At 28.5% G+C, this 24,312-nt stretch overlaps 1 protein-coding gene across 1 annotated transcript; it reads left to right on the top strand.

Moving 5' to 3' along the window:
• Positions 1–4,497: 4,497 nt before the first annotated feature.
• On the top strand, positions 4,498–23,556 carry LOC107446091 (sodium/potassium/calcium exchanger 5). The gene is made up of 10 exons (XM_016060640.3): positions 4,498–4,902; positions 10,473–10,706; positions 13,160–13,243; positions 15,797–15,903; positions 16,326–16,426; positions 18,694–18,784; positions 19,557–19,878; positions 20,997–21,230; positions 21,323–21,424; positions 23,080–23,556. The coding sequence occupies exons 1-10, from the start codon at positions 4,776–4,778 to the stop codon at positions 23,403–23,405; spliced, it is 1,728 nt and encodes a 575-aa protein (XP_015916126.2). The 5' UTR covers positions 4,498–4,775; the 3' UTR covers positions 23,406–23,556.
• Positions 23,557–24,312: the final 756 nt, after the last annotated feature.

Raw genomic sequence — 24,312 nt, 5'->3', positions numbered from 1 at the left:
GTGTCCTTGCTCTTGAATTGAACTTATTTGGAGTTGCGGATGTCTTTTTATATAATCCTAGCTGATAAATATTTTGTATTTCAAAAGCAAATATTTCCTATCTTGCACAAAATTTTAACTCGATTTTGATTAAAAACTGATATTAACTTCATTCAAGTGTATTGTTATGGCGTACTAGTCGATAAATGGTTGCTGTTCATTGTCAACCTTCTACCTCAGAGATAAATTGATAAAAATTCTTTCACAAGTTTGCTCTTCAAAATCAAAAATCTAATAATTCTAAATTTCTAAGCCTAAATAATTAAAAATTACATTTGAAAATTGATTAATTGATATTTCTAAGCACATCAGTTTTTATTATTGACAATTGAAGGGAAAAAAACCGTTGTTTTTCTCATGGTTCTTAACGCCATCAAAACAAGCGGCTTTTTCGGCTACCAGAAAAATCGATTCTTATCTGATAAACTGTTTCATATTTGCTCAGATTTTCAAATCACCCCCGAAATTTAAGAGTTCTTAAGATAGACTTCTTATCCAAAAGAGTTTCGAATACCGATAAAACGGTGCCTTTATGAAAAAGAGCTAATATTGCGAAAGCGATAGTTCCCGCTTACTCGAACAAAGCCATTAGTCAGATTATCCGCTGTTTGATTTAGTCTTGTTATCTTTTTCGCAGCATAACACTACGTAAGTTGTCGAACTGTGACACGGTCTGTGTTTTTATTTATTCATACCTATTTGTTATTATTTTTTTTATTGGAAGTCCTTCACAGATAAATTTTAAAGGACGCGCCTCATTACAATTTGTTACTAACTGCACGTAAATCAATAACTCATTTTTTAATTAAGATTAGGATTTAGTTTCAGTTTCTTAAAAAAATTAATGACAGTGTCATTTTCTCTAGAATACCCTCATTTGACCCGAGCTTAAAATACTAGTAGATAACGCGGCTTTTATTTAAAAATATGTAACTTAGAAGAAGGTAAACTAATAAATGCAAATAAATCCTTTAAAATACCATTTTTTATTTCATAACCGTCATTGCTCAGCCGGCCTAATATTTTGGTTTTACGACTACTAATGTTCAACTCCGCAGCCTTGTAATTTTGAACCCATTCCAGAAGGCAAGGAAACTCCTGGATCAAGTATTGGGAGAAATTTTGCCTTCGTGGAAGACGTTTTGATGGAACTAACCCACATTTGCATTATATGGAGAGGAGGACCACGATTAGCCTCACGGCAAAGGGACTCTAACCCGTGATCTGTCAACCACTGAGGATATTTCACGTCAGCACTATGATCGGTGCAAGCCGGATACGGATTCGTGTCATCGATGGAATTCGAACCCGGTTCACCTCATTGAAAGATGAACGCTCTATTCCCTGGGCCACCACGGCTCTTTAAAATACAATTGTTACTTTTGCTTTAAACTTTACTTTTTCAGATATTTTTAATTATTAAATAAAAAAATTACAAATTTTAATTTTTAGCATTTTTTGGCACATTGTAAATATTTTTATAGTGTACTGAGAATAAAAATGTATGGACAGAACTATCAGAATATGGTTAAATTTACTGTGTTTATTGGAACACCAAAAAACTTGGTAATTTTTACCGAAGAGCGTCAGTAAAGATTTTGGTTAAATTAACCATAAAATACAGTGTTTTAATCTGAGACTTACTCAGTAAAAGGGGCAAATTTTGATAGTTTAATCACTATTTCTTAGACGATGGCATAAAAACCATTTATTTGGTTCTATTTACTTTCCAGCTTTGTATTTTCTATAAAACATTTGGTTATAAGAACTATAATTTTGAAATCCAGAGTTTTTGGTAAACAGTTACCATGTGAACGAAAAATTACTAAATGAATGGAATACCATATATTTTAGTTTTATTACCAAAATAATGTTTTATTATTATTATTAGAAATGCTATTACTGTACAGTACGGTAATTTTAGGAGAATTTTTCTCCCCGCGTGTAATTTTCACATTATGATTATGAAACAAAAACAGTTTAACTTAAATAATAAGATATTTATATGCCATAAAACTTTCCAGAAAACTTTTTGAATCGAATTTCTATTTTTGTTGTAATATTTTATTGTAATTAAAAAGTCAACTAACTGGGATAAATTCAATTATGTTTTTATAATGACAATCTCTTTATTAAGGCATGCAAACAGAGAAAAATTTTAAAATATTATTTTTTAAGTTATAAAATTTTATCAAATATTATCCAACACGCAGAGTCTCAGAAGGATTTACTGAAAGCTACTGTAAATTGTTTTAAAAAGTTTAAATGTTTAAAGGTCCCTTTAAACATTTAAACTTGTCAACTTGTTTTAATTTTTTTTTAATTATTTAATTATTTTAAACATATTATTAAAAAATACTAAATATAATTACACTCTTTTAGTCTACTTCATTATTTTATTTTAAAAAGCAATAGAAAATATTATCTATTATACAAAATTCTAAAATATTTTTTAAAAAAATTTGTTTTTTTTGTCACAATTTTTTCAAGTTTATGAAGTGTTCTCAAACTGATCTTGTGCAATTAATAAAATGAAATTTTATGCGTATAGTTTTGACATATTTTTCGTGCTCGAAATTTAAGACAGAAAAATTTTCATTATCTATGCCATTATATCATTATTTATTTTCATTGAACTTCAACTTATCTTAACTTTATTGCCACATTATTTACTGACATAATCAATATGGAGATATAGTGACATTTTTCGTTCTTTTAGAAGATGTTTAAAAAACCTGACATAAAATTTTTGTATAAGAGACAAACGAGGTGATTGGAAAATTCAAAATGAAACTTTATTGTGAAAAAAAAGAAGAAAGCAATAATGAAATAAGTAAGTAATTAAATAAAAAAATAATATGTTTCGATGGACCTAATTAGAACAAAAATATTCGAAAGTAAGTTAACTTGTTAACCGATAGAGAAAAAATTACGTATACATGATTTTTAGTTAGGTTTCTATAAACACAAATTTCTTAGATTTATTCATAAATACCAAAAACATAATTGAAAACTGATTTTGGAAAAGGCTCATACATATATTGAATTTTTAAAAAAATGTATAAAAAAAAAATACGATTTTCAGTATAGTTAATATAAAATAATTTTTTTCCATTAATTTTGGTGGCCTTTAAGTGTAAACTATTCACTTCTTATAAGATTTAAAAAAAAGTATTGTTTAAAAAATAATTAAGACATAAAATTTTGATAGATATGAAGTATGCACATCCATTTAAACTCTTAACTATGGTTAACTTGGTCAACGATAATCTATAAAATAATTTCACACAATTTTAATAATAAAGTTCATGAGGAAATAAGAAGACCGGATCAAGTTGACTTAACCTTTTTTTTTTTAATATAGTTAGTTTCATTTTATTAACCAATGGTCTTCAATTAAAGCTACATAGATGTGAAATATTTCTGACGAAGGAACATAATCACACAATGATAGGGAAAAGATCCTAATGAACTAGTGTACGTATGCCATTTATGATAAGGAAATATTACTTTTTAAATTTCAAGCAAAGATCCAAGTGGATGAAAATTAAAATTGGGTCAGCTGTTTAACGACGGTTGTAAAATAAAATAAAATATTCAGAATTTCAATCCTTAAAATAGAGGCCTGGGTTGTCGAATAATAAAAATACGGTTGGTTCCAATAATTTACTCCATGATTTAGTATGGAGAACGGACAAAAGTCAAGTCCTCTGAATGTTATTTTCTTTTCTTTGTATGTTTTATTACATCCTCAGAGCTGATCAAAAATGTTCTTGCTTCCTTTTACGAAACTCGTGTACTCAAAAAGTGTTTTCTGTAATAGAAATAATTTTTTAATTATTATTTGTTAAATTTTTAATTAGTGATTATCGAAAATTTGTGAGGTACATAATTTTCAACTTTTGAAAAGCATAATTTTAATTTCAATATTCTGTAAACTAGCAAAAAATCGGTCTAATAGCTTTCAAGAAATAGCAATCTTAAAAAAATATATAGATATTCTTATTTTTCCCTTCATTTTTTTGTTTTATGCTCATTTTGTGTATTTCTCTCTTTTTTTTAAATAATTTTTACTGTCTCTTTAAGGTTCTTCATTTTTCTGTGTTTCTTCATTTATTGTAATTCACATTTCTATCCTTAGAATGAATTTTTGAATATTAATTAATTTTAATTTTTATGAAAATCGAAGTTTTATTAATCAACTTAATTAAACTTTTTTTAACCCATCTACTTACATACATTTGCTTTTATTAAAATAAAATTTACATCCTACGAATAAAACAATAGCCACAGATTATATTAAGCTAAAAAAAACAACATTATATAATGAAAAGATAACTAAAATTTTAGAAGTTCCTCGTTTTCCTACCCCCAAAAAAATCACATTTTAGGGTTATTCTTTGTTTACATCTATTATCATAAAACTCAAAGTACTATAGGCGTTTCTAAAAATGTATTAACTCATTATTATCGGTTTTTCGCAATCCATGGTCAGCCTTTCCTGCGCGATTGTGGCACCTTTCGAATGTTTGGTGGAGGCTGGTGTCTATCAGAATGAGAGAGCGATTGGCTCTTGAAGATAAGAGGTGTCGGTCGGGATCCTTTATAAGATAGGAGAGCGCTCTAAAAAAGTTTACGCTGGATTTCGATCCTTCCTTTCTCACCTGCAAACCTCTTCACAAGGTGTATTCGCACCTTTTGCCCACTTTTTTTATAAACAAAAGGTCCTCACACGTATGTGGAAACTCTATCGTCGTCGCCATTTGTGGCTCTTTCAAGTGTTCCACCTCTTTTCAGCACTATATGGTAGCTTCAAAGGGGACAACACTCCAATTACTGCTGCACAACACACCTCACCGAATGGTAAATACCTTCTATTTCATTTATTTTGTCTGTCACGTGAGTTGCACAGTAGCCTCACTAGTACAGGAAAGTGGTTTTAGTTGATGTTTTTTCTGTAGAGAAATGCTGATATAATTATTTGTAAATGCATATCCTTTTCATAATTCATTCAAAATAATGTTATTGGAAAAAATTGCATGTTTTTTAAAAATTTGAGATTTCTTTTTTATTGGCATTTTACTTTAATTTCATAATTATAACCTAATTATTAAATAAATAATGGATTATCGGTTGAATTTAAACCTGTAGCAGGTTTTAAAAATAATTACTGGTTTAAAAAAGAGAAAGTTCATAACTCATGGAACCCCTGTGACAATTCCACGTAATCCTAGTGTTCCGTGGAACGCTTTTTGGGAACCACTTAACTCAGATGGGACATCAATGTTCCATTTTTTCATGATATGATTTCGATGAAATTTTGGTATTTTTTAATTATAAAAACATTTTAATAGTTACAAAAAATCTGTTAGATTGTGAGTACTAAAATATAAAATCCAAAAAAAAAAGTAGTTTTAAATTTTTTATTTATTTATTCGTATTCAAAAATTTATCAATAACTGATTTTGTAAATTAAAGAGATTTCAATGATGAATGACCTTTTCTCTTTGGTCTAAATAACTTCAAATAAGTACAAATTTGAAAGCTTATCGTCTGTAAGTGAGCCGTGTTTGGAAGATATTTCATGCTGTATTTCATAACGATAAGTTATTAAAACGATAAATATTAATATTTTTTGTAACACAGTTGAAATTTTTCGTAAATAATTTACATAAAAAGGAAATAACATGTAGTATAAACATATAAAATCGAACATTATTTTGATTTTTATAAAAACATAACCACTGTCCGCACACTTTTTAATTTGGTTTATCAGTTTTATTAAGTTTGTAGAGAAACGATTTCCCCACTAGTACAAGATTTATCTGAATACATGGATGGATATTTTTTTAATAAGTCTTCAGGAATAGTCATCAAAATTTATTGAAACCGAAGAGATAATTTAATTTTATTATCTATCAGTAAAACTAACACATTGCTTTATTATAAAGAAATGTTTGTTCTTAACCGTTCATGGAAACAATTTGCCAGCTATACGAAATATTTGTCTCTTATCCTATTTGCTTTCCCGCAATACCCAATCAAAATTTCTTCCCGCAGAAGAATCAAGATAAGCTGTATGAAGGAAAAGCTTTCTTACGAACACCCTATGGGTAATCATTTTTAGAGAGCAGAGAAATATCTTATTGCATTAATTGTGATGGTATTTTATGTAATTAAAAGCGGTTTTTGTATAACTTGCTGAGAACTTTAATTGTATTAAAATAATATAATGATGCGAAATTATTTTGCTAATAAGAAATCATTCTGTGGAGAGAGAAAATTATCCAAACAATTTATAAACTAACAAATCTAATGTTAGTAGTTCTTCTCTTTTGAAATTCATTGTGATAAAAAATTTTAGATATTAAAGGATAATTTATGTAAAAAAAAAATTTAAAACACGATAATTTTTTTTGCTTCCAATTTTGATCTTTTTCAATCGTGTAAAATATTTGTATGCATTCATGATTTTATTTTAAATCTTAAAGTTATCTTTGATAAATCATTTAAATAATGTACTATGATGTTATTTTTTAAATATTTTGAAAAGATAATTCGGAATGAAAATATAAACATCAAATTTTTTCTATTATCATCGTGAATGTATAAGTCTTTAGATTAAAAATAATAATAATAATAATAATCATAATAATAATACACTGAATAGAATTACAATGATTTTATAAAACTTACCTCGTTAAACATACATAAAAAGGTAATTATTAAGAAAAACAAGAACAGACTGTGGCAAAAAATGTAGCTAACCATATAATGCATAAGAATCTCATGCATTGAAAATTATCTGGTTGACTGAACTGACTGAAATGCATTGGAAATAATCAAGTGACACACCACACTGAGAAAAAAATTCTAGTAAAATTACCGTACTGTATGATTATGTCATTTCTGATAAAAATATCATAATTCTGGTAATAAAAACCAAAACTGTGATTAATGATTTTTCTGTTCATATGGTTACGGTTTTTGATTTTCAAAATTATACTTCTTATTACAACATATTTAGTAAAAAATACCAAAGTGAAAAGAAAAATTTAACTGACTAAATGGTTTTTACGTCATGGGAAGTATTATTATAAAATTACTAAATTTTACAACATTTACCAAATTTTGTCAAATATTTTAAATTACATTTTATTGTTAATTTAAGAAAATCATTATAAAAGCGTTCCGGTAAAAATTACTGCCCATTTTGGTGTTCCCATAGAGCCAGACCAACAATAAATTTTACCATATTCTGGTAGCTTTGACCATACTTTTTTTCTCAGCGCAAAGCGTCACTTACTTTCCATCCTTTCCCTGGTTATTTAATTTAAGAATACTCATCTAAAAAACTGCTTAATTTTGAAGTAATATATCTTAATTTTGTTAATTAGCTATGAAAGAATAATCGTCAACTGTAAATTCAAAATGCACTTCGTACTGTCATAGAATAAATTTCTAAATATTCAAAGTTTAAAAAAAAATATTTGTATAAGTAATATGCTATTATTAATATTATTATTCAGAGGACTTAAGACCTTGCTATCTTACTGCATACAGAAAAATTTGCTGTAGCAAACAATGGTTTTACATTTGAAATCAAATGAAAGACCATTGATAAATAATTTGATTGAATATTTGATATATTATCGAGTCGCATCCTTTAACTTTTTATTTGAGATTTAGAACAAACATTTCAGGGTGTACTGAAATATCGCTGGTCATGATGATTAATCTTTTTTGCCAGATTAAATAAAAATATAGTTAGATAAGTTTGTTTTCATTAGGTTTTATCTGATTGAGATAAATTTAAGTACAGTTACTAAAAGCTATTCATAACCGCAATAATGCATTCCATCAACTTATTATGTAATTTCGGTGCAGAGTGTGCATTTTTTATTCATTTCTAAGTTAAAAATATTAGTTAATCCATTTGTTTGAAGAAAAAAAAATAACGAACGGGAAGATTTTTCTTATCAAAAAAATTATGCGTATGCAAGTGTTTCATGACTTCACATTCAATAATAGAGTACTTGCAGCTCGAGATGAACTGAAGTGATTATGCCTAATCATGTGATTTAAATCCCATTTAATTGAATACCTGAAAGCGACGTCATGCGCGTGTGTCCAGCATGATTGGGTTAGAAATAGACAAATGCCACGATTTACTTATGATGACGTCACTTGCAAGTATCCAATTATGAAAAATTATCATTTCCTCATTAAACATTTCGATGATTAGTCACATTTTAGTTGTGTTATAACATCATACGGAAATAAAAACAAAAATATTCAAATATAATGAAATCTCATAATTATACTTAAAATATCGTCTAGTAACACGGGTATTAAACATATTTTTAAAACGTTAAAAATGTATATATAAATACATAATTCAATAAACGCACAACTATGTTTAGACTTTATATGTGTATAAAACAATACAATGCAAGTTATCTTTAAATTTTATCTTTGTATGTTGAGCTTTTTCGATAAAAAATATTTGATCATTTTGTTTAATTTCCTTTACTGATATTACTAATTATCTGAAAAAAATGTAATCCCAATAATATAAAAAGAAAAGAATATTGTATACAGTTTATTAACTTCCCTTTAAAACCATTTTTTTTAATTTTGATATTTTTATTGTGTAAAAGCCGCAAAAATAAAATTACATTTAGGGATCGGTAAAAACAAATTTTAATTGAAAACTTATAGTAAGTTAATTGAAAATTATTTTAAAGCTCGAAACGTGATAAAAATTTAATCAATATTTCTATGTATAATTCTTTTAATTTGAAGTTGAAAATAAATTGTATTCTAAACTTCAAACGATTTTAATAATAATATAAACGATTCTCAGACGATTTTAACAAATATTTTTTCCAGGTGATAAATATTTTAACAAAATTTTCCGCATATTAATATTCTGTTTTATTATAAACATTTTATGAGGGCTATTCGATTATAAATATTTAAATCAAAGAAAATTATATGACTGATTAAAAATAAAAAATAAAGTGTACGTGTGTTTTTTAATCACACGACTACGGTGTTTAATCAGACGAAGATTCAGTGAAGCAAATTTGAATGAAGAACTATAAAGTTACAACCTTAATTTCTATTGTTTAAATACGATAGACTTTTACTTGTAACCATATATTTGAGTTGAAGCAGTTGCTTGAATTTGAAAGCAGAAACCTAAACGGTAACAAGTGTCGCTGTAGTTTTAAAGAAGCCAAAATCGAGAACATTCAGTACAGAATTTTCAGACCTTTTAGAAAAAACAGACATCTCTTGCTTAAGTAAAATGATAGATGATGCGTTTGAGAAAAAATACCTTTTTGTTCTAAAGATGAAGTTTCATTTCGAAGAATTTCAACAGAATTAGTTTTAAATGTTTGATTCTTTGATATTCTTTGGTGGTAAAAATATCACAGATCTGATATTGCTTCTTCTAAAAGGTAAATTCAGTATTAATTATTTGTTATGATCTTTCCCCAATTATTTATCTTTAATTTGTTTGTTAAAGTCATGTCTACATTTTATGTTTAGTAATATTTTTTAAAAATATTTAGAAAAAGGGCGATTCCATTATCAAGAATGTAATATTTGCAGACTTTGAAATTACTCCGTTAAAATAGTCAAGCTGTTTAAATATTTCATTTTAAAACAACTTTTGTTATTTTACAATTATTAAAATTTTTATTGACTTTTTGAAATTAAAAAAAATTTATTAAAAAAATAAAAATCGGATGTCACGGATGTAACACATTGTATTGCGTCCATAATATCCAGTTTTTGATGTTTAACTTTTTTTCAGAACTTATGGAAATGAATAAAAAATTGTAAAAGGCACCCAGAGTTATTTTTATAAAAATTGTCAAAACAGCTTGACTGTTTTTTTTCTTCTTTAAATTTAAACTAAGTTATATATATTTAGGGCAAAATTCAGTAACTTTGCAACTGGCCAATAGCCAGTGGTAGTGTAATTTAACAGTGACCAAATTTTTCAAAAATTTAAAATTTTGAAGGCGTAGAAACTGTTAATATTAATAATTTACGCATCTCTTTTGAATCCGTTCTCAAAATATGGTAAACATTACACGGTTAATTTCTGATCTGAAGAAACATTTTAAGAAATAAGCTTGAAATTAAGAAAATATTCTTCATAAAATATTAATAATAATTTTATATTTATTGAAAAAAAATGCATAAGAGGAGCATTCTCGACAAAAAAAGAGTCATGATCGGAAATCGACAGAACAATTTTTATTGCACTATTCTTTACATTCAGTCCCCCTGTTAAATTAATTTGACTAAAATGTAAATTATTTCATAAGTCTGCAAATGTTACGCTCGTAAATGATGAAATTGCACTATGGTACTTGGTTACATTTTGCATCAAAAATTATTGTGATTGTTTGTAGGTCGTCACATTCTAAGCATCAATAATTCCACGCCGCTGGAGAATGGCGGCGTGGGGGTCGTTCCAGATTGCATCCCTCCATCAGTGGATGAATTTCCAGACGATTTCTTCACTCAGGAACAGAGAGCAAAGGGTGGACTCATAGTTCACTTAATCATAGTCGCTTACATATGTGCTATGCTAGCAATTGTTTGCGACAAATACTTTGTACCATGTCTCAACGTAATTTCTTCTTGTAAGTATTCTATTTTTTTTTTCAGTGCATGAATTTATCAATGCTTCTTGCATAATTTTTTTAATGATTAAAAAGAAAAAAGAAAATGGCTTAGCAAAAAAATGTTTTTTTTATTATTTTTTTTTTAAGTTTAGGCAAATAAAATTTTTAAACAACTCGGTGTAAAGATATGCCTTTTAAGAATCGCGGAGTTAAGATAAAAAGATGCTCCCAAATGATATTTTAAATTGACAAGCTTCATTAAAAATTATGTATAAAAAATAATGAAAGTTAACTTTCATATTTTAGTGTGATTATAAATTATTGTATATTTCTATTATAATTTTGAGTTAATTGGGTTACGATCAACTGAGAGGTTTTATGAATACTCGAATGAGAAACGGATTTAAATTGTAAGAGGTAGTCTCTCATTTGCTGAAAACATTAATGCCTCCTTAAAATTGTTAACTGCATTCTGAAATTCATTTGCTTAAAAAAATTTTTTCTTCAAATTAATTTTAAAAGTTTTCAAAAAGTTTTTTATGTAAATAATTTAGCATCACTATATGAAAAATTGTGTAAAAATTGATCTAAAATTTTTGTGAATTTCATCATTTCACCACATTCCTCTACTGAAAGTAGTATAAGAATTTCATCTGCCATAATACACAAGAACATTAATCTGCCCATTTCTATAGGAAATGAAGATGAAAGGGTTTATGTCCATAAAAGTTGATTCTGAGAAAAACGAATTTCAATGTTTGATAATTCGATTGAAGCATTCGATTGAAATCGTCAAAATAAAAATGTATAATACAAAAATGTCACAAGAATTTATTTACATCCCTAAAATTTCAGAACAAAATTTAAAATTTTTGATGATGAAAAAAATATAAAATTTGAAAATTGAGTTGACCGTTTTCCCCCCTTTAAATTGATCGCCATGCAATACTTTCTCACTAATATTCCCGTCGTCTTCTTTATTATATTTTTCTTTGCTCTTCTTGTATACGCTCGAACAAGAACCGTTCCCAGGCCGGGATAGCCTGGTTGGTAGTGCGTTGGGCCCATGTCCGAGAGTTCGTGGGTTCGAACCCAGCCGGCCGAAGACTCCCCGTGTAGTTGTCCCCGTGTGACTGATGCACGTTAAAATTCTGTCGAGTTTCAAACTCCTCCATGTTCCCATAACAAATCAATACCTCTGGGGGTACTGGATTGGAGATCGATCGTTCTTTGATTCAGGTCAAAATTACGATCTGTCGATGAATGTATGAATGGGTCCGCCTTGTAAACAGGTGTGACGTATGATGTGGCAGAAGTCGAATTCTTGGTCATAGATGGCGCCACTGAAAAACAAGAATCGCACACTCTGCCTTAAATATGCTCGCTTTCACCAAGCAGGCTTGCAAGTGGCATTTTTCGCTTTTCAACTTAAAGCAATTCTAATAGGGTAAATACACCGAAGATTTATTACTATTATTAGTGAATATAACCTTTTTCTCGTTTTCTTGATGGCACAGGAAAACTACTCAATAATTACCAAGGGGTAAGTAACAAAAATATATTTAAATCGTTAACATNCTTTAAACGGGTGCGACGTATGGTGTGGCAAAAGTCGAATTCTTGGCCATAGATGGCGCCACTGAAAAAACAAGAATCGCACACTCTGCCTTAAATATGCTCGGTTTCACCAAGCAGGCTTGCAAGTGGCATTAGAACCAACCAACCAGAACCGTTCATGCAAGACGGTTCTGTTTAGTTTTGCAAATAACTCTCGGCGAGAACGTTATTGATCTGGTCTGACGTTACTTGAAAAAAACTCAGTAATCCTCAAAATGCAACAGATAATGATCCAAGTGTCTTTTTTTTTTTTTTTTTTTTTTTTTTTTTTTTTTTTTTTTTTTTTTTTGTGAAAAATGGACATAAACCGTCCTTCGTCCTTGATCTTCATTTATTTTCTATGAGAAACATAAAGCAATTAAGTTTCAGACTCGCGCAAGTGAAAGTGTTAAACTGCAGCATTAAATCACAGAATGTTACCTTATTTATCAATTAGAATCCATTACTAAAGATTGCATTTCCCCAAATTGATATGTTACTAAAATAACTTTTCACATGATATTTTACAAATTTGTACAGTGTTAGTTTGAGAAGCTATCTTTTTCAGAGGCTCAAAATTATAGTTAAACAAAATTGTCGGATTTCGAAATAAATAATATGTAAGAAACACTTACCAAGTTTACTGTACACATCGAATGATTTATCAAGTTAAATAACTAAAAGTAAAATTATTTTAATTTGTGTATTCAGAAAGCTCTAAAATTATAACTGAACAATATTAGTTTCTTTAACGAAATAAATTTTATTAGTTAAAGTAAGCTATTGATAATCGTTAAATTAGTTTTTGCTAGAAGTTACGCGTTGAGAGAGGATGTTTTTTGTGCATAATAGCCTTATTTAATTTTCTTCTTCAGATTTCAAAGTCCCTTCGGACATTGCCGGTGCCACATTCATGGCTGTGGGTGCATCCTCTCCAGAACTTTTCTCATCAGTCATAGGTAAGAGTTATTTTTTGGAGGACAAAATTAAATTATTTAGGTATGCAGAATTGTATGCCGGATTTTAATAAATGTCACTACAGTTAGCGACATCATCATGTTTTGGATAACTATATAAGATGTATTGTAACAAAATTTAGAAGATAAATATTAATTGCTATTCCCAAGTAGCACAGGGATATTGTAACAGCTTTAGTCTACATCGACCAACATTGTCAATATTGGCCAAAATCGACATTGTGTGTACGATATTGTACGATTCCTGTCGATTTCACATTAAAAGTCTGTTTGTGAAACTTTTCATTTTTAACTTTATTGTGTTCTTAAATTAAAATTAATCATTTAATAGACAAAAAATGACGTCAAATTGTTATAATTCCAAAAAATAAATTTAAAATATAAATTTAGCAGTATTTGTAAATGCTGAGAGATATCGATCGACGTTCCCCAACGCTTTTACAATATCGAACAATATTGTTTCGTGATATTGAATATACGTTATAAAAGGGGTCTATTTTTATATAGTACAATGCTTCGCTACGATATTGTACAATGTTCAAAGCTAAGTTTTTACGATGTCGTTTTTGTGAATCGTGCTACTTGGGGTGTTCTTCATTTTATCTAAACACAAATACACAGTATCAAAACCAAATAATTATTATTATTTTTAACACAGATTTAACAGTTCTAAAGTAACAGTAAAAGTTTAAATTTTTGTTAATTTCATAAAACGGAGTTATAGTAATAACTAGTATTATCGAGCTTAATCTAGTTAAAATGTTATCATTTATGCAACGTTATCATTTTCATAAGTAATATTATCAGCTTCCTATTTCAGTTAAAACACAAAAGATTTGTTTATAAATTGTGATAAAATAGTATTTTTTTTTCTGCATTTCCACTATCACGAAGATGTATCTATCTGAAAATACAGGTGACAATATTACTTCACGTGAACTTAATGTGTGAGATAAATCTGAAAATAACAGTCCTTTACTAGACATAACTGGTATATTTTTTCTTTCTCTCAAAGAAAGTAAAATCTTATCAAGAAATAATGATTAAAAAAATGAGAAAAAATTGATAACAGTGTTGTTTTATTCGTATTTTATCAATAAACATTTATGTTACTCAAATATTGTTATTTGCTGAGACAAAATTTGTGAACTACTGACTCTGAAAATATTTTTGGTATTTCAAAATGCTGACATATTTAGACATTTCGTTGCCATTTTTTTTCTCATTAAAAATGAACATATAATTAAATCTTGTTTTTATAATTAAATCACGTTCATTCGCTAAATCACGTTTATTGCTTTTTGTTATTTTTTTGTTCAAATCATTCAGATAAGTAGTTAGAAACGAGCATAAATTATAACAGTTATATTAAATTGTGAAATGAGTAAAAAAAAAAAAGATAAAAAAAGAAATCAAGGATTTAAATTCCTATCTATTCCTATTTCCATTCTATGTTTAACCAAGGCATTTCTGTAATTTTTAAATGTCAAAAAAATTAAGTTCCTATTTCAATGTTTAATCAAGATATATGTCATTTTTAAATGTCAAATAAATTAAATTCCTCTCTCAATGTTTAACTAAGATATTTTTTCCATTTCAAAATGTCGAATAAACAATATTTCAATGTTTAATTGAGAAATTTTTGCCATTTTAAAATATCAAATAAATCAAATTCTTATCTCAAAGTTTAGCTAATATATTTTTATCATTTTAAAATGTCAAATAAATTAAATTCCTTCTCAATGTTTAACTAATATATTTATTCTTTTTAAAAAATTTCACCTCTATGGGTGATTTCTTGCAGCACAAATCGGGCCTATTAATAGGAACCAAACTATTTTTTTAAAGCCTGACCAGCAATTAATTTCAGCCTATTTAATAGAGGAATAGACGCCTGGTGGCTGAGAGGTAGTGCTTCGCGCACCCCTGTCATAGGTCTTGGGTTCGATCCTCGGGCCGGGCAAAGGTTGACTCAGCCTCTCATCCCTTCAGTGGGTCGATAAATGAGAACCAAGCGTGCTTGGGAACTAAACACTGGGAGTTCCGCGTTCGGCTGACCACCTAACCAGAACATCAGCTCCTGCACTCCAGAGTCCAAGGTCAAGAAAACTGAGATGGGCACAGTAAGCCTTGGCCCGCTATGGGCTGTCGCGCCACTGAGTTCAGTTTTTTTTTTTTTTTAGTTAATAGAGGAATAAGGAAAATAATTTTGTAGAAACTCGCCCATGTGGTACTCAGTACACAGTTAAAAGATAAACTATAAAAAAAATGTTGGAAGTAGTTAGAAATGTTCGAATTTTTTTTCTTCTAAAAGTTTAGTTATGATATTTTAAAAAGCACTAACATTGCATATTGATTAAAATTGACTCAGAAAACATTTTATTAGCAATATAACGCCTTATTGTTTTTAAATCATTCAGAAGTTAGATAATACTTGAAAGGTGAAAATCATTAATTTTGCTGTTATTATAAATATGTACAGGTTACAAAAAAATTATCATACAGCAGATATACATATAATTTTCTTGTTGACAGGAGCCTTCGTAACAGAAGGTGACATTGGTGTAGGGACAGTAGTCGGTTCAGCCGTTTTCAACATTTTAGCTGTCACAGGAGCAGCTGCATTCACAGTCGGAAAAACGGTGAGTAATTATTTATTTTACTCATAAAATAAATGATACAAAAAGTTCTTTTGTCATAGATTTGAAGTCATAATTTTAATGTAAATCCGCACCTAACTTGTCAACTATTTTAGCTCTGTACTATTATTATTCAAATTGAAAAACATATTAATGCTTCCACCTTCCACAACTCTTGAAAATAAATGTCTCTTCTGGTTGTTAAAATTTAGAAATCTTTAAAATTTAAGTTAGCTGTCGCTCTTTAAAAAGAAGCCATATTTTATTGTTTGTTTGTTCATAAAATGGTACAGATATTCCTTTTTTATTTAGATTTCGAAATGATAACAAAAATGTTTTTCATATTACTCTGTATTTGGATAGTTAAATCTCTTCATTTGTACTGTTTAAATCATTTACTAATATGTCTCAATCTTTTATTGTAGGGAGTTGAACTTGACTGGTTCCCCATATCTCGAGATACAACCATGTACATAATAACCATTAGCGCTTTAGTAGTTATCATTCATGACAATTTAGTTACTTGGTGAGTTATATGTTGATTACTAGAGGAGATTAAATAATTCTTATTTTTAGCCCTAAAGCTATATTGTGGAAAAGTTGTACACAGTAAATAAGGGAAATTTAATTCGAAAATTTTCAAATAAATGTATTTATGTCTAATAGTTTTCAAATAAACGTTTTAAATAATTTTTCAATCGCGCATATGAAGCTAATAAAAAGATTTCTAAAAAATATGACTTTTTCTTACTAAGCATTAACAAGGTACTGTAATTAAAAAATTTGCAATTGCCATTTACCTTCGTTTTACTCTACAAGTCTTAATCTTTATAATAAGCACTAAAGTAATTATATAGTCAAGTTATTAAATACTAAAATAATAAAGTTTGATGAAAAGTGAAGTACAAGTTTAGTTCCTTATAATTTTCATTATGTAAAGATTTCAATTAAAGAACGAAAGTTTTCGACCGAAATTAAATAAAGTTTCGAAGCAGAAAAAAACAATCGTAGTAATTGTGGAACTTTTTGCAATTGCATATTTTAAACAAGGGCAGAATTTTTTTAAATTTTAGAATCTATACTCTTTTTTCAATCCACATACAACTTTTTCATCCTTCAGCTATTGTGGTAAAGAAAGCTCCTTCTGATTATTCACTGCATAAACTTTTACCATCTAAAAGTAATATATTCCAAGTATATTTTTGCTGTGTTAATACACACTCCCCTACAATAATGGAAGAGTCACTTTCAGTTTTGGACATTTTTTTACGTTGGGTTTACGAAAGTTTCTGCAGTTATTAAAAGTAACAGCTTAAGTAATTGATGCAAGTTACAAGCTTATAGCTTGATCAAAAATACTGTTTTCTTTTGTTATTTATTGTAGGTCTCCAAAACCTCTGAAAGCCTTAAATCTTATTGCTAAGTATGAAAAATTGCATAAACTAAACTCCTCTAAGCCATCAAAAAAAAAAAATGTCCAAAACTGAAAGTGTCTCTTCCATTATTGTAGGTAGTGTGTACATGGTATATGGATGGTGTTATCTGCACTAGGGAGAGCTACGAGCTCTTTACTGCTTATACTCCCGGGTTAGAGTTTTTGGTGTGTTTTGAAGCTATTTGGCTCAAAATTGATCGTTGTGTTTTGACACTCTCTTGAGTAGTATTTCTTGCAAACGCGTATTTGTTACCTGATTTATTATTTGTGTTTAAAAGAAGAATCGTCATTTGAAAACCTGCCATTTCAAGACGTAAGAATTGTCAGTTGAAAAAAAGAATCGTTATAAGGCACTTCTTACTTTGTTAACAGTATACCGACTTAGAAATTTAAACCTAAATGATAATTTGTGAAATGAACTTAACCTAGCTTCTCGAACAACATTCTAACATTAACGTATGACGGTCGACGGTTTGCACCAAGAAGAAACAGTTATAGATAAATAAAAAGGGGCCAAATTAGAACTGCTCATAATGCAAGTTCTTTCTAAATCTAGCAAATATGTCGCCTTTTTTAGCAATGCATCTCTAAATAACTAAAACAAATTTTCACTTCAAACTCACCAGAATTACTTAATATCATATGAAATACAGCAGATTTGAGCTCAGAAATTTCATAATTTACTTCCTTTTTTTAGAAACAAAATTATCTGTTTGAAAATATCGCCTCGCAGAAAAAGCTCTAATAAGCAGCTGTATACTTTCTAGCCGTAGAGCAGGTCAAGAGATCGAGATTGTTGTTGTTTACATTTATATTGAAAGCACCATATATATATATACAGACTTTGCTTTATCCCGATCCGTCCACAAGGAATATCCAGTGTTCTGTAATCGCCTCCCTTAATGTACAATTTTAGAATACCTATAAAAAAATGAATAAAATTGCATGTCCATTAAGTGTAGTAAACTAATATGTAAGCGAAGAATGAAAAACATAACGCTATCCAAATTTGAGGAATCAAAAATGAGGAAATGCTCGAAAAAAACAAAAGAAAAAAAAATTGTAGGCAGCGATTACAAACGTCTTCAAGTTTCCTACAGCAACACGACAGGCTTTGAAGTAGTTAATACCACTTTCTTTATTAGTGGTTTGTCAGATTTTAACAAGGTTTTTCGTTTTTCATTGCTGACATATTAAGTTACGACTCTCAATGTAACTTTGTTGGCTTCATTTTTTGACAAGAATTCTAAAATGATACTTGTATATAAAGGTCGGTAATTACGGAACATCCTATACATTGCAAACTTTTAGAATATTTCTGTTTTTAAAAACAATATTATATGAAATATTATTTTCAGGATTGAAGCATTGATACTTATAATTATGTTCATGACCTACCTAATTTTACTCTACTTCAATACCATTGTTCAAGATGTCACGACAAAAAAGGTAAGCTTATTTGCTATCTAAATTCATGAATTAAAACTTGAAATATTAACTTAAAGTTTATTTATAATTTATAATCAGTCTTTGGTCACTAATGTCTGTGGGAATAAAGGCTGTATTGTTTGAGGTTGTATATTTCAAATAAAATGGATTCCCTGAAAAAGCTTTTCTCGCATTTTTATGTACCTTGTACCTTACTCATTAAATAATCATTTTGATCAATTAATATACAGTCTCAATTAAACGCATGGTTTAAAAAACAATAGTTTATTGCGAATGTTAATACAGGTTGCGTCCTATTAATTTTTGTTATGATCTCCCGACGATTTCATAACCAATTTCAGACTAGAATCAATGAACATATGTCCCTATTTTTAATTCTACAATCTGCTTTTGTGAGAGCACAAAAGCAGATACACATAGATTTTCGGTGCGATTTAAAGATCCGGAGAATTTCACGGCCACACACAAAAAATCACTTTGCTTTAGATGAAGTATTTTTTAATTTCTATGAAATTCAATGCAGTGACCCGTATTTTTTTAAGCATTCAATCTTTGGATGGAAACCTCGTGTTTTATTCTGGCCTCATCCGTATTGTCATCGTTTTCTTTTTTTAAGTTGGCCGTTGTTCATTTCTTCAACAATCCTAGTATGCCCTAGCATGAAAAATGTTTCTAAAATATTTTCTTTCCCTAAAAATCTGAAAATTTTGATTCAATTTATGCGTATGCTATAGTAAGTAAAGAAATATAATTTTGTTATAATTTTCTTTAGGCAAAGAATGTTCAAGATTGGTGGTTAACCAAGAAAGGAATGAATCTTGATTCTCTACCACTGTTTGATGAGAGATCAGCCTTATTGGTAGCAAATCGACTGGCCCATCGCTATCATAGTGGCGATTCTGCGTGTCCATCCTCAACAACGAGTACTTCCTTCATGGCCTCAGACGAAATGACTACCAGTGGTGAAAGTAACACGCTGGATAAGGAAAGTGGACAGTTCAAGGCTCCTATACTAGTACCACAACTAATAACAGAAAAATATATAATTGTAAAAGATTTAGATGAAGACGATGACATGGATGCCATGAAGAAACGTAAGTTTGATATTTTTTTTAATTTTGAATCACTTTATTTTAAGAGAATTTTCTAAAAAAAATCTTAGAATAGTTGACACAAAACTGCACAAAAATATTTTTTTAAGAGAATATAAATATTATTCTTCTAAATTTGTAAGTCCCTCCCCCATCAAGAATATACAGGCTGACTAAATTTTTTTTTTGTAATGCGTTTAACATTTGAAAAAAATTCTCAACGAAAACGAATTTGTTTCATTGCTTGCCTTGCCTTCTAAGCCTAAAAAGGCCATTTTAAAATATTTCTTTTTTTTTTTTCTTCAACTGAAAGTAAAACTTTTCAATATAAATATTTTCTTAAGCGATCTTCTAAAACTAAGCGATTAACTCCTACTGCAACCAATATGAAATTTTATGAGTTGTTTTAAAGTCGTTTATTTTTTAATTTCAAAATGTTAAGAATTTATTAAAAAAAACAACTGAAACGGTATTTATTAATAATATTTCATAATTTTCTTTTGCACATTATTAGGTAATTGGTTTCAAATATTATTTAAATTTCGTTTTGGGATACTAATAAATCGTATCATTGCATGATCAAATCGTTTTTTAAACGAGTTTTTCCATTTATTGACTTCAGGATAGCTCCATTTTTTTCCTTAAATATTGTAACCAGCATGAATATGAGCAATTGATTTCTTGTGTGCATCATTTACGATGTACTTTCAATTAAAATTTACAGGGGTATAATAGTGAATGTTTATTAGTGGTGTTAAAAGGAAATAAAACGCGGCGGCATACAAATTTATAAGGTAAAGCTTTACCGCAACTACCAGTTGTGGGCCAGGGTCCTCATGGAGGTTAAGGCACCACAATTTCGTGACCAACGGCATGATTGTGGCAATGTGGTCAGCACTGCACACTAGCTGCATTTACTTCTTGGACAAACAGGTACCCATCGATTTGAAGCTGGACGGGCTTCAAGCGGCCACTGGGGATGCATATAACTTTAAGCCTTGCAATTATTCAACAAAAATTCTAAAACTAGAATATAATTTGATCTAATATTAAACAAAAAATATAATTTCTTATTATTACTGCTACATTTTTTTTAACATTATCATTTCTTCCTTTTGCAGTAAATAATGACTTTGAAGAATCAATGGCATTTAACTTGATGGAGGTGCCAAAAGGCGGATGTTTCAGCAAGTTCTTCTTCTTCATAATGTGGATACCGAATTTAGTTTTTTCCATTACCATTCCAAACTGCAGTACAATTGATAGAATAAGATGGTTCCCATTGACATTTCTTGGATCCATTCTTTGGTTGGGTGTCCTCTCCTACTTGATCTTCTGGATGGTAGCTATTATAGGTAAGATTTTGTAAACATAATTCTTTTTGATAAGATATTTAGTATCCTTAATATTTTGTGATCAATTAATTTATTAAGTTTTATATTTTTAGGTTACACTCTGGGCATACCAGATACCATTTCTGGTCTGACAATTTTAGCAGCAGGCACTTGTGTACCTGAACTCGTATCCAGTGTAATTGTTGTTAGAAATGGTAAGTTCGACAATTAAACACATAATGTGTGGCAGTTGCATACTTGCTAGAAAAAATATATTCTGACTCTAGTGTACAGAAATATTAAATCAATGAGATATATTTGACTTAAAGAGTAAACACCTAAGATCAATATAGACTGTTAGTTAAGAAGTCACATTAGCCTTAGAACACTTTTCTGAATACTTCTAAGGCAAAGTTCAATATTTGCATTATTGATTCAAACCAAACCTTTCGTTTCAAGATATTCTTATTAGTAGGTCAAAATCACAATTCACGATGGTTTGGGAAAAAGAGGCATACAATTACATGCAAATAAATAACTTTTTAAAACAAAACTGCACAATCAGAAATGAATAAATTTTTAGAACTGTGTAATGCTTGTTTTCTGTCAAAAAAAAATTTTTTTTTTGTCAGTTCAAATCTGAAACTTCATTAAGTTTATCTTCAATTCTTTTCAAAGAAACTGTGCAATAAATTAAAATATGTCGGGAGAAAAACTATTTTAAATTGTTCTTTTTTAATAAAATTTTAAATATTAACATATTTACAAAAATAAAAGATCGTTAATTACAGCTAGAGTTTCTAACGATTTTTTATGAGAATATAGAAACTTTGTTATTTAATAGACGTACAATAAATCAGTATGTAAATTATTTAATACTACTATTAAGACACGATAGGGAGTTCTAAATTAATTTTGATTGAATTAATAGATATTAAAATCATTTGATTTTCTTTTAAATCAATTGTTCAAAAACAAAAATGACGATATGTGTGGTAGCAATAATAATTTAATATATAAAGTTGCTTATGAACTTAGTAATTTTTTTTGATATTATTTAATTACTAATATTAATGAGATTTATCAAGTACAATTTATGTAATCTAAATAAAACACTTGATTTAGTTAGATAGAGGAAGTTTTCCTTTTACTCCTTGTGCCACAAATCTTACATAAATTTAAACATGTATAAATCATATTAAGGAAACTGCAAAAAAATAACTTTAAAAATCATCCAATACTTAACACCCTTTCATAATGGCAAAAAATTAAAAAAAAAAATCCTGTTTTTTTTTTTTTTTAAATCCTTAAAACTTTGCTTAAAATGTGTAATGATAAACACACTTTATTTGTAATATTTCTTAAATCGAACTGGTATTTTTTCCTTATACTTTATTATGCTTATCAGTTGAGACTAAGTGAAAAAAATAAATAAAAATGTTCTTCAAACAACTATGCTTTTTTTGATTTAATTCATTATCATGAGGAACAAGACATAAGCGTTTATTTATTTATCCTACAGTCAATCTTAACTAAAGAACTTCCAAAATATTACTTTTCTTTTGATTTTCCATACATGAATCTTTTGACCACTTTTCATTGATAAGGAACAAAGTCACGTTGAAATGTTCCATCAAGTGTACGCACTTATAAAATAACCTAACGTCATAAATTTCATGCATATTTATTTAAAACATACAACTCCATTTCAAAAGACTTTTAATACTTTGTTAGATATGCTGTGGTTTGAAAAAACTTGGTTCACTTAACTTACACAGTGCAGTACATTATATTTGTTTATAAAAATAAGCCCCCTTTAATTTTCTTACTTTAAATCAGTGCTATTTTAACAAATTGAACTTATTTTCAGGTCTAGGTAACATGGCTCTATGTAACTTGTTAGGAAGTAACATTTTCGACATCTTGTTTTGTCTTGGCGTACCCTGGCTCATAAAGACCCTCATGAATAGTGATACAAAATCCCTGGTGATCAATAGTTCGGCTCTTACATATACATCCCTTTTAATGTTAGTAGTTGTTGTGTTTTTCTACTTATCGCTTCTATTGTGCAATTGGAAACTGAATTGGCGGTACGGCGTAGCAGCTTTTGTGATATATGCTTGTTTCCTGGTCACAGCTTCAATGTTTGAAGGAAATGTATTGGGGAATTTTAACCCTCCCACTTGTAACAGCTGACGATAGTAGAACAAATTTAATATACTTAGCATTTACAACAAATATTTAAAAAAAAATTTTATTTGTGGAATTCATTGTTTTTACTTTATACCGTTGATAATGAAAATGTTTAGCAGTTGTTTTTAATATGAAAATAAATGTGTTTTTCATATTTGTGCTTATTTACTTTCAAATATCTTTAAGTCACTGCATGCAGCATTTTAATGCATCACATTAAAATGAATACTACAATATCAAATAAAATAAAAAATACTGTAATTTATTTAAAAATATTTGAGCACATGCTTTTTAGCATAAAAAATGTGCAACTTTCTATTTAAATTAAGAACTAAATCTCATTTTTTAAAAAATTTATTTTATTTCCTTATTTTTAACTTAGTTTTTATTCTATAATGTTGTTTTAAAAAAATATTATTGTTTACTTAAAGGAGCTCAGAACACAGATATCAAACATTTCCAATTTTATTCTGAAATTAATTGTGGGAATAAGACAATTTAAAGGTCAGAATCTGAAATATTTTATAATTGTAAAAATACTTTTTCTTTAGTATTTCAAATGTTTTGAGATGTTGGTAGATTTTGCTGCAGTGTAGTAAAAATTGTACAATTTTTAAAAACTTTTAATATGAACTGATTGAAGTGCATCCAAAATTTTATGAGAGCTGTCCAAAAAATATATTATATCTGCCATTAAAATCAAAATGTATGACGCAAGGCTCTTATTATTTTTCCTACAGATATAATAGAAAATATAGGTGAAAAAAGTTTAAGAATTTTAAGATTAACAGCTTGAAATGATAATAACCAATTTCAACATGAAATTAAATTTTTAAGGTATAAGTATAGTATTATTTTTAACACAACAAACAAATTTTGCAGAGCTATTAAAGATTAGACAAAAAATATC

The sequence above is a fragment of the Parasteatoda tepidariorum genome, chromosome 1, assembly GCF_043381705.1.
Source record: "Parasteatoda tepidariorum isolate YZ-2023 chromosome 1, CAS_Ptep_4.0, whole genome shotgun sequence".
Taxonomy (NCBI): Eukaryota; Metazoa; Arthropoda; class Arachnida; order Araneae; family Theridiidae; genus Parasteatoda; species Parasteatoda tepidariorum.
This window is presented reverse-complemented; position numbering and strand designations above follow the sequence as displayed.